Source organism: Callithrix jacchus, chromosome 11 (assembly GCF_049354715.1).
Source record: "Callithrix jacchus isolate 240 chromosome 11, calJac240_pri, whole genome shotgun sequence".
Classification (NCBI taxonomy): domain Eukaryota; kingdom Metazoa; phylum Chordata; class Mammalia; order Primates; family Cebidae; genus Callithrix; species Callithrix jacchus.
In genome coordinates, this window is record NC_133512.1 from 69716845 (window position 1) to 69729662 (window position 12818).

At 34.2% G+C, this 12818-nt stretch overlaps 1 protein-coding gene across 4 annotated transcripts in view; it reads right to left on the bottom strand.

Moving 5' to 3' along the window:
* The window catches only part of GNAI1 (G protein subunit alpha i1), an 85630-nt gene that overhangs the window by 2522 nt on the left and 70290 nt on the right, over positions 1-12818 (bottom strand). For all 4 annotated transcript variants that reach the window (XM_002751661.6, XM_078342094.1, XM_078342095.1 and 1 more), the window contains 2 exons: positions 5513-5642; positions 4008-4161 (listed from right to left, as the gene is read on the bottom strand). In XM_002751661.6, coding sequence (XP_002751707.1) covers positions 4008-4161; positions 5513-5642 — 284 coding nt within the window. The remainder of the gene's footprint in view (positions 1-4007; positions 4162-5512; positions 5643-12818) is intronic.

The following is a 12818-nucleotide window of genomic DNA, read 5'->3' on the forward strand; positions in this document are numbered from 1 at the left end:
ATATTAATTAGCATTCTTTGCTTCTTTTTCTTTATTCAAAAATTGTACCAAGGTCTACAATCAATTGCACCAAGGTCTTTATTCAAAAATTGTACCAATGTTTAGGAGTATGAGGTTACCAAAAAGTGAATGACACACTCCAGCTCTCAGGTTACTGACTAAGGACTTCCTCTGAGTACAAACCCTCCAGTAATTGGCAATATCTAAAGATAATCACACACACACACTCTGACCCCATAATTCAGTTTCTGGATGTACACTTGACAGAACTGTATACCACTAAAGACATATAATAAATGAGAATAAAACTACTACGGCTATACTCAATAACATAAATTAATTTCAAAAGCATACTCTTGAACAGAAGAAGCTAGATGCAAAAAGATCATATACTGTATGATCCAACAATATTTGAAAATGAATTGGTAAGGACAAAAGCTTCACCAATTAATATTATCTGTGGCATATGTGAAGTGGGTGTATATTTCCTTTGTGTGCTTTCTTTTTTAAGGTCTTCATTGATTATCTGTGAGGAATCAGTGATTACTCTCTGTGTGTATATGGGGTGTGAGTGTGTATGTGTGTGTTGGGGGGAGGGTTTGACTGGTTAAGACTGAGGAGGCATGATGGGGCTTTCTGGGGTCCTGAAGCTGTTTGGTTTCTTGACCTGAGTGGTAGATATTGGCATGCTCACCTTTAAAAATGCACTTATGCTGAGGGGGTGTGTGTATGTATGTATGTATGTACATAATACTGTAATATACATTAATGTATATAATGTAATAGTATGTGTAATGCTTCAATGAAAAGAAATCAAATTTCATTTGGAAAATAACTGTCTAAACTCCTCTTTTGTAGTAATAATCCAAAATTATCTGCCAGGCTTTCAAGGTCCTCTACTACCCAGCCTACCCTGCAGTGCCATTCTAAGATCCTCTCCTCCACACTGGCACTCAGTCCATGTCGTGAGGACCCAATATGCAAACTGCCAGCTGTGATACTGCAGTACTTCCTCTTCACTCTACTTCACCAGCTGGGATCTCTGCTTGCCTTCACATTTGCTCAAAATTGGCACTCCATGTAACTTTTCCTAATTAATCAAATCTAGCTGGGTTCCCTATCACTTAAAAACTTTTTCCTCCTCCTAGAAATAACTATTTCAGTTTTTGTTATGCTGCTTTATAGAGACTTAAATTATTTTTCAGTGTTGAGTCTCCTAAACTAGAATGTGAACTCTTAAGGGTAAACATCATACCCCACCAGCCCCTACACTCCTTTTTAGCTTATAGAATCCAGTATAATACAATGCAACAATGCCCACAGGAATGTTGTTGAATGTGTTATGACAGCATAGATTATGAGATTTTTATTAGGGATAAAAAAGTAATAAAGCTATAGTCTTTGAGTAAGTTTACATTTTAAACTCCTGTATATCACTAGCAATCATATACTTTTAAAAATCAAATTTTATTAAATCATGGTAAGTTTTGTTCTCCAAAATTTTAAAGCAATCAACAGCATCTTGTTGGCGCACGGCAGCTAATGCAACTGCTAAATTAAAATGCATTTCAGCCAAACAGCTTACATTCAGTGCATACGTCAATTTGCTCTATATATCCTAGGCAGCTAGCCAGATTACCCTAAAAGCTACAACATGTATGAATAAACATTCTTCAATCTGATTGTAAGTCTTAAGAAAAGAATGGGAAAGCAAGGACAAGAGATTAAATATGATAGATTTTTTTTTTTTAACAGGTGATAGAATTGTCCTGAACAAAGGTAAGTAGGTGATAACCAGGTTCAGAAATGAAGAACTGGGAGGCTGATGACACAATCAAAAGGGAAAGACAGGAAAGCTGAGGGGGGAAAAAAAGAAAAGAAAAAGAGTTCTGTTTGAGTTTTGGGTGCTAAAAAAAAAACAAACAACAAAGCATGTATGTTCAAGCAGTTGGTAATGCAAACCTAAGGCTCCAGAGAGAAATTAGGGCTGATCACAACATTTAACCTATTGAGAACAGATATGACTATGAAAGGATAGAGAGCTAAGATGACATGACTGCAGATGAAACTGGTGAAGTGGCAACATACAGTAAAAAGAGGAGGAGAAGGACAACACAGGAGCAGAAGGACAGGAGATAAATCAAGTGAGTTGTTTAAGGGCTACACAGGGTTCTTCCATAGCCACAGGAAATGCAGAGTTGAGGCTGAAGCAAGAAGGCACTGAATCCATACTTCGGGCATGCAATGGAGATCTTAAATAATAATCCAAACTCTGGGGATGTGAAAGAATTATGTAATATTCTTTTTGTGCAAAGATTCTGAAATCAGATATTCGTATTAACTTAAGCAAAGCACAAGCAAAAATTCCTAAACACACTGCCTACTTGGCAAGGGAAGAGCTAACAAGTATATCCTTAGCTGCTCTGAAATCCTTGTAAGTATACAATATTTATGGATGCATTTGGAGAATCTAGTAATATGAATTAACACAAAAATGGCTACATCATAGAAAATGATAAAAATACACTGAAAATATATTCAAATAAGGGAAAAATTAAGCCATCTTGATTCTGGATAACTTCAATCTATTCCTAATATTAGCACTGAAAATGTTCCTGAGTATGGTGATTTAGGACTATGACTTTCAAAAAGAAAGCCAAGTTTTAAAGTAAGCAACTGTGTGAAATTATTTTGAACTGGAAGCATAACTTCACAGTACACAAAAAGAGCTATAACAATAAGTAACATGATTATATTTACCAAATAACCCTCCCTTTTGGTTCCAGTGAATATTTCATTAAATGTAGCCTAATGGTCTAGGAGCAGGAAGACAATGGACTTGGGTCTGGAATGGAATTCTGGCTTCATTAACCCCTGGGATTCTCATCTGTATGGGTGGGGATACCAGAGCACTGACACCAGAGTATTGTCTTAACATTTCCTGTAAATGTCAGTAAATACCCATCTTACAATTTACTCAACACAAGACTGAGGAAAATTTTGTTTATGAAGAAACTAATTTTTGAGGCTTTTTAAAAAAAAGGAGGAGTGAGGTGAGAGTAAGTAAACACTTCAAACTATCTAGATTTGGAGATTACATTAACCAGTGATAGACAAACTCCCTGTTTTTTAAGGCATATTGAGTGCTCTTCACTAAAATAAAATCTTACTCCGCTGGATACGCAAACCAGATGAAAACTGAGTTACTCTGCTTTAATGAAAAAGTGATAAGGTGGTGGGTGGGGGGGCAGTAATTAGTTCTCTTCCCTCCCTCATCTCCATCTTCAACAGCAACCCAGGAGGTGCTCTAAGGAACTAAACTAAAACCAATGTTTCAGCCCAACTCCTGAGTGCCCAGATGAAATACTGAGACCCAGGTGAACTAACTGCCTTGTTCAAGATCAAAAAGCTAATTATGGAAAAGTGAGGACTGTGCTTCAGGTCTACCTTTCTCACTCAAGGGAATTTTCCATCGTAGTAAAATTAAAGTTACCATTAACAGTCTCATTACCAAATCAGGCTTCTTGTGAAAACTTGCCTGCCTTTCTGGAAGAGTTAGCTGCGTCACTGATTCCATCTTTATTTTCCCCCTTACAATAATGTTCATGTTCTATTTTAGCAGTAGATTGCACTACTATTGCTTGTTGTTTAACTGTGTCTGTCTCTGAGATTAGATGGTGAACAGAGACATGTCTTATTCATTGTACATCACACAGTACCTGACATAAAATCTGTTAACTGGATTTAAAAAAAGAATATTTTAACTTGGAGTCATCACTAAAAATTATCTAACAGCTTTTCCATAAAATGAATACATTATGTTCAGTAATTTCATCCACATCTTAAGGAAATATTTGTGCTCAAATGAAGTTTGATAAATAATATCCCTTAAAGTTGTAATAATCACTAGGCCAATAGATTCAAATTAACTACTGAATTCTTGCCTTAGGGGAAGTTTCACTTAGAAATACGTAACTTGACAAGTTATTCCCAGAAAAGTAAGATACCTGAATATTCCGGATAGCATATAGTGAGAGGGCTCTTTTTGATTTTTTCTTCAAAGAGATCCTTCTTGTTTAGAAAAAGTATAATAGATGTATCTGTAAACCACTTGTTGTTACATATGCTGTCGAACAACTTCATGCTTTCATGCATTCGATTCTGTAACAGAAAAAAAAAATTTGTGACTAACGGCAAGGATTTTTGAGGATTATTTTAAAAAATAATAGGTGTTGTAATAAAATAGAGTTCGGTCTGTTGAAAAATATATAACATATCACAAAAATACATTTCTGCCATTTCAGAACAAACACACTTTCACTTTAGGTGAGATAAGTGTCTAATCAACTTTCATCGATTTTTGCATTCAACTTTCACTTGCTGAGTGCCCAACTACATGTCATGCACTGTGCCAGGGAACATCCTGCTACAGGTCATTATAATCTAGGGATGTGAAGTGTGAACATGTGAAAAGAAATGGCATTGTCATAGAGTTCATTTCGTCTTAGTTTCCATTAAAAGATAAATCAATAATCTTTATTAATTTTAAAGATTAATAAAATTAAGTTGAACAAGTTAAGACCCAATTAGCCCAATACTCTAAATATTATATTAAATATAAATATTGGAAGGACACTTCCAATTCCTGTTTCTTGACCTTCCAGGATCTGTGCTCGAAGAGGGCACTAATACATTTTATAGTGCTGAAATGAGAGAAATGAACATGTGGTGCTGTACTGCACCTACTGCACTATAATTCATATACTTGCTTTTAAAAATACAATCGTCCCTCAGTATACTCAGGGGGATTGGTACAAAGACCCCCCCAGGGGTACCAAAATCTGCATATACTCAAGTTCAGTAGTTGGAAAACCTGCTATATAGGAAAAGCTGGCTCTTTGTATACTCAGGTTCCCATCCCATTAATGTGCTTGGTTGAAAAAAAATCTCAAATAAGTGGACCCATGCAGCTTAAACCCCCGTTGTTCAAGGGTCAGCTGTACAAAACTGACATTTCTACTCCTTTTTCCCCACTATGTAGTAAAGTTAACTTAAAATGACAAAGTTTTACACATTTCTATTTAAAATCATTTCCCCATGTTGATGGTACATTGAAACATATCTAAAACTTACAGGGCAGCAACAAAGCATAATATATATTAAAGATTTACTAAACTAACAGAAGTAACAAATTAAGAAAAGGAAACCTTGGACTACTATATAACTATATTTCCATTTGTTACATAGATATTAGATACAGAAATGCATCCTTAAGCTTACAGGGTTCAAGTGACATTGACTCTCCATGTTTTCCTTTTCCTCAAGATCCACCTGTGCTTCTCTAGTATTTCTCTTTCATTACACAAATAGAAAAGTTAGAGGAAAGACCCTGTCCTTTAAAATTATTATAGACATTAGAAAGAATTTCTTAAGAATTTTTCTCAGAAAAATTCTTGGCAGCATCTTCAGCTCTTCATGTTTCAAGCTCAACTCTTAAAGTAGTTCTACTTGCCATTTCTTCATCTTCAGCTAGAACCAGGTCATAGTCACTCAGTGCTACACAGAAGATGATCGCTGTCACTCCTTCGAAGCAATGAATCCACTTCTTCCGCTCAGATCGCTGACCTCCCACATCAAACATTCTGTTAAGAGAAGAAACGAGTTGACATCACATTAAATGTTCAAAAAGCTCCAAGGAGTTCTTTAATGTTAACAAAAAAGCTCCAAATAGTTGTGGAAATGTGTGATGAAAGGAAGGAGAGAAGGACTTTATGGGAGGAAAACAATGTCACAAACTGGACTTCTCAAAAGGGGAAAAGGAACTACTGGTTTTTAAAGTTTTTGATTGAAGGGAGGGTATCTCTGAAACAAAAACAAAAACAAAAATACCCTCAAAAAAAAAAAAAACTAGACATTAACACACATGAGAACACTTAGAACATTAAAGCAAACACAAATGAATGGACTGCACTAAGTGTAAACACTGAGAAGTCACATGAAGCAACTGGGGAATGCAGAGATCAAAGAGTAAATATTCCATTTGCCACAGTCACGGAACAGTGAAGGCAGAGAACAGAGACCTTCTCTCCTCCTACTACAATATGTCCTTTTGGCTCAGAAGTAATAAGCAGTGCTTTGATGTAAAGAAGAAATCATTCCAGGTAAGAAAATGTAGGGCAAGCAAATAAAATTCAGATAGGGTAAAACAGGTTTGCATAAAAAGTAAAATCATGATACATTACAAAATGAGAGAACTGAAATATAAAATAAATGAGTGATCCTATTGAATGGCCTTAACATTTAGAATTAAAAAAAAAACCTCAATTTTTATACAACATACAATAGTGAACCACTGTAGGTTAGTGAACAAAGTAGCAGCAAAATCAAACAATATAAAGACAATAGTCTATTCTTTTTCTCTTGTAAGACTTTATAAAGCTAAGCAAAAGTTAAAATTTGCATAGACTACATTATGCAACCTAGAAATAACCACTTATATAATGAAAACACTATGCGAACTGGTACATTTTTAAAGGCTCCATTTATCTAGATGGTGCACTAATTAAAATAGTTCCTATTTAATTCCCAGGCAAAAAGAATTTTCCCTACAGAGCAGTACTGGCCTATAAACCAAATCTGAGTACATCAACTAGTCTTGTTACTTTTATCATCATTTAAGTGGGCTTCATTCTTTTGGTTTAGCTGGTAAATTGTTCATTAAATTCAGGTAAGCAATATAACAAAATGTTTCTACCACAAAATAAATCAAAGAGTTAAGATGTAAAAAGCATAGCTGGTAATAAAGATCTAACAAGAACAAAATAAATGATAGTAAATTAAAATGATTTAAATTGGGTTACCGCTTTCTAAAATGCCCAGGAACACAATTTGAAAATAACTCGACTGAAAAGATAGCATATCTTAGATAACTTCTCTGGTTAGATGTTACATATACCCTGTCCATCCAATAACAGATATAAATAACAACCCAAATGACCCTAGCTTGCATTTTCTCTCTGTGATGGTATAGTTCTGTGTGTTAACTTGGCTACACCATCATACATTTATCCAGGTTTTATTTAATCAAACACTTCAGATGTTGCTGTGAAGGTATTTTATAGAAATGGTTAACATCTATAATCAGTTAACTTTAAGTAATGGAGACTGTCCTCAATAATTTAACAGGCCTCAATCACTCTACATAACCTAATGGATCTGCTTTTCTGGCAAATACTGACTGATTACAACTTTTAGCACTGAGGGTGAGGTGCTACTCTAACAAATACCTAAAAACATGGAAATGACTTTAGAATTGGGTAATATGTAGGAGGTGGAAGAAAATTTAAGCATTTGACAGACAGGAAAACTAGACTGTCTTGAAAAGATTGCTGGTAGAAATTGGGAGAAAAACGTAAGAGCTCAGATGGAAATACAAGTGGAAAGAAGCTTCTGTTGTCTTCGAGAATATACATATCATTGTGGACAGAATGTTGGTAGATATATGAATGTTAAAGGAACTTTTAATGAGTCCTCAGAAGGAAATGAAAACATGTTATTATATACTACAGGAAAGACAGTCCTTGCAATAAAGCGGCAAACAGCTGGCTGAACTGTATTCCAGTGCTGGGTGGAAGGTGCAACTTCTAAGCAATGAACTTCAACATTTAGCTGAGGATATTTGCAAACAAAGTATAGAAGGCTGCAGTTTCCTCTTTCCTGCTTATAGTAAAATGAGAGTGGAAGAGATAAACTAAAAAATGAACTATAAGCAAAATGGAACCAGACACACACAGGGAAGGAGGACATGAGATGATAGGCAGAGAACGGTCATGGAAAGAACTCGAAGTCTAAGCTAGTGGTTCGCAAACTTTGGTGTGATTCAGAATATTAGGAGTCAGATGTTACTAGTCTGGGCACCATCATTTTGAAAATCAATTAATTCCCAAGCCAATTAATTAATCCAGAAGCAACAATGACTAAGAACTGATATTACAAATGATCAAACTACTAAAGTGTTTTGGAATTCAGAGAGAGCTAAATGAAGGTAACAACCAGAGGAAACACTAAATTTTATCACTACTATAGTTTTCCATATAATGGTAGATAAAAATGTACACGCATTATTCATTCCTCTACACCTATATTAGAAATATCTTATTTTATATACTGTTAAGTCCTGAACTTCTATTAAAAAAGAGCAAAAATATAGCATGTTCTCTCTCATATGAAATGATGAGAGTTTAAACCAACATCACATAGGAAATGAATTTGAGTTTTCTTAGGGATTATGAAGGGTGGAGTGGTAGGAGATGTTGGACATGCTGAGATGTGCTGATTTATGCCTCAGACTAGCATTTAACACCCCTGTCACCAAAACCAACTGGTACAAAGCTAGCTAACCATATACAGATATCAAACTCATAAACTGGATGTTGTATTCCAAAATCCATAACACATTTATAGTAATACAGAAATGAAATAGAAATTTATCTCATAATTTTAGGGTAGAAAGAATGCTTTAACTCTATATCTGGCAAAAAAAATAAAAATAAAAATGAAATTGCTGATTCTTTAATTAAAGCAAAATAATCTACATAGACACTGGCCATAAATACCTAGATATAGGGATAATAAGAATTCTTAAATGATGATGCTGTATTGCCTCATTTTGAATTTGTTAATACCAATAATATTTTCAATGTGAAACTGAAATTTTACTCAGCAGTTAAAATTAAACAAATGATTACAATATGAAGAGCACCAAAAAACCACAAGATGACCATACTCAAGTATTCCCAGTAGAATTATTCTAAACGCATTTCTGCTCTCACTCATCTGAGGCTCATTTAACCTATAAAAAGCAAAGTTGAAACCATATGGTAGCAATGATAGTAATTAACAGAATTCAAAATCCAAAATAAGACAAAGTTTATCTAAGGTTCCTGACAAACCTGTGTTTATCTTTAAGTCAGCAAATGAAAACAGCAACTAAATTACATCAACCTCAACCAAGAAGCTTAAATGGAGTACGATAAATGAACCTTCTAGAAGGATAATGCTGAGTGTCAACTTTACTGAATCCCAGTATTTGCTGAATGTTGAAATGACAAGTTTGAAAACCTAGGCTGGAAGTGGAAAGTATGGTTCAGAAATAAATGTTTAAGAGTGCACCTGACCAAGATGAAAAGTGAATTTTATATAGTCAGACTGCCTTAAGTACCAAATAACTGAGTTTAACATTTGCCACTGCCACTTATTATCATTTAGAGAATAGTTCTCACTTATACATCATTTTTCATAGGCAATAACTCATTTTATTTTTAAGCCTCTAACACAGAGCAAAACTGTAATAGCCTGTTAAGAAGCTTAACCAGGTTTACCCAAATACTTATTAGGGGAACCTAGATCTAGAATCTTTACTTCCTATCTCCAACTCCACACATTTTCTCCTGAGATAATATTGGTTAGAAATACAGTAGTTCCCACTTATTCCTGATTTCACTCTCTGCAGTTTCAGTTACCTGTGGTCAACCAAGGTCCAAAAATATTACAGTATTTTGAGACAGCGAGACCACATTCACATCACTTTTAATTATCGTATGTTGCTATGATTGTTCTATTTTAGTATTAGTTGTAAGTCTCTTACTCTGCAGAATTTATAAACTTTATCATAGGTATGCATGCCTATGAAGAAACATGGTGTATGTAGGGTTCGGTAACTCAGCAGTTGCAAGCATTCAAGGGGGTTCTTGACCGTATGCTCAAATAAGGGGAGACTACTTAAGCCATTACCTGAACATAATTTCAGTTTGCCTTAGAACATAATATTTAAAACAAAGTGAGCAAAACCAAAATCAGAATCTAGGGTATACCAAGTTAAAAAAAAAAGTTGTAAGGCCCAATCTAATAGTAAATTTCTTTGTCAATAAAATGACTTCTTACAGTTTTAAGATAAAATGACAATATTCTCCAGATCAGACATATCTGATTACCTGAAATCAGAGTACTGAGTTTGTTTATTTGATATTATAGAAATAGTAATGTACAGACTAAAAGAAAGTAAATGCTTTCAGTAAGAGTTAATGACAGCAGCATAAAATGTCCACCAAGGGCTTTTCTTAGAAAAAATGAAAAGGGGGAAGGGGAAAGCATATGCAAAACCACAGCATGCAATAAAGCACAAAGCTAATGTTGCCAGATAAATTAATTATGACCTAGATCTTTGTTTAAGAAAGCAGGTCAATGTTTGTTTTTTCAGGAGAAGTAGCCTGAAAAACTGAAATAAAGCTTTAGTTGTCTGGTAAATTCAATTACATGAACTACTAATATATCAGTGACAAGTGATAGTAACAAGAGTATTAAATTTAAAATACTAATGGAAGCAATCAGAAGTATCATTGCATATAATTTAACAGTGCTCACTAATTGTAACAGTGAGCTTTCTTTATGAGGTGCATTGATAATATTTGTTTTCACAAGAAACCTTTTTTCCAAGATGATTTTAGAAATTTTGCTTTAATATCATGACCATTTCAGAGCAATAGAGTTAACTGAAGCAAAGCCTAATCCATAATTCATAAAGATTTATTTAGAATGATTATGTTGAACCATATAATTTTTAATGAAAAAAAAAGACAAAATAATTTCAGTAAAGATATGGGACACTCCGTTTGCAAACCAAATGCAGATAAATTACTTTTCAGCAAACATTAGAATGACATAGCTGTTTATTGTTATTTTTGCTTTTGTAATCTTTTTTAAAAAAAATTCTTCTTGGTATTGTGGGGATGGAGTTGGGTTAAGAAGATATATACACAGTCTTGTAAAGAGTAAATTTCTACCAAGAAACCAATAACCTCCACTAAACATAATCTTTAAAAAATTCACAAACTGATAAATGATTTATCTAATCATTGTATTTAAAAGCTGAAATTTAGAAAAACATAAAATAGTAAAATTTTCCTTGAAAAACAGATCATAAACACCTTTCTAATCAATTTTCTGTGATGACAACTGGAGTGTGCTCAATTTGGGTCAATGTATCTATAAAGCTCTGCAGCTGTGAGATGGGATCTAACTGATGCCCATGACTGAAGTGGCAATCTTCCTTAAAATCAACCTTAACCTTGTTGGGTTAAAAACAAACAGAAAAATCCCTACCCGTTAAACTTAAAAGAACAACAATAACAAAATCCTGTTACCATTCATTTCATTCTAGCATTTTTGTTATTTTCATTTCCAGGACTATTTACTAGCGAATTCATAAAAATTAGGCATTGACTTCAGATGGGCCTCCCAACGCTGATCAAGGGCTTTGTGCTTGGTGTTCCTTCAACTGAACACTCACTGGCACTTAGGACATGTGACATTTTAAATGAATGTGAATTATAAAAAACTAGCAGATTTAAAAAAAGAACTTCTGCCAACCTCTTTATTTAGATTCAATGTACTGAAACAAATAATACTAAGAAGCAAAAAAGAAACATCTACATTTTTTAATTGGAATTTTTTCACATCAAGTAACACTACAGTGGTCTTAGATTTCTATGAAAAATACAGAAGTTTTGTTTCAGTAGATCATCCTGTGAGGTTATTAACGTATGTATCTTTACACGGGCTACATAATTTCTTTTTCCACGATTTAATTATTACTTTAAGAAATGACAAATAACAGTATACACTTAATTTAGGCAATTTTGTTTGAGTGAACAATAAAATGCATAAGTGCAGCATTTTAGAAGAAAGTTATAGTAATCACTAGCAGATGACCTGGAAGGGAAACAGATTAAAGTAACTGACCATGACGGCTGTAGAGATAAAACAAGAATCAGCAAATGAAAACATTATATTCAGTCGTGTTTAAGTCCAACAACTTTCCTCATACCTTGGAAACTGTTATTTAATGGAAAAAAAGAAAAGCAGTTTTGTAAATTTGAATGTGATATTTTACTAAACCTTCCTGAACCTGGTTCATCATAAAATGAGGGAACTAGAACATGCACTCCAAGACCCCTTGCATTTATAAAGGCTACAACTCAGTGCTTTTCTGCACAGACCTCATTAAGCTGATATTCAGTACACCTTAAATTAAATGAATATTTCTCATCATGAAATAGTGCATAAACTGGCTTCTTCATAGGAAAGATATGTTCCATGAAAGAAAACTTTTCATGAAAAAAATTTTAAAGGTGCTCTTTTTTCTTAACATTTCCATAAATAAGTATTTATGCTATCCATAAAACTTGCTCTCTTTTTACCTAAAAATAGATGGCAACACTTAATGGAAACACAGTATATTAGAGCAGATTTTTCTGTTTAGAAACAAAAACCGAAAACTACTTTGAGTCACTGTAAAAACTACAGGCATAAAGGAATTTGCCTGGCTAGTTTTTATTAAATAAAAATATTCCTCTCAGGATTGCTTTGACTTCTTTTACCCCAAAATTCTTTGGTCCAATAATCTGAAGAAAGTTTTTTTTCTAACTGTAATTACCAACTGTAAAATGCTGTAAACTTTTATTATACCTTTTATTTATTGTTTTTATTGTACCTTAGGTTCTGGGGTACATGTGCAGATCATGCAGGATTGTTGCATAGGTACATACATGGCAATGTGGTTTGCTGCCTCCATCCACCCATCACCTACATCTGGCATTTTTCCATGTTATCCCTCCCTGACCTTCCCACCCATATCCCACTGTGCTATCCCTCCCTTGGCCCCACCAACAGACTCCAGTGTGTGATGCTCTCCTCCCTGTGTCCTTGCGTTCTCATTGTTCAACAACTGCCTATGAGTGAGAACATGTGGTGTTCGTTTT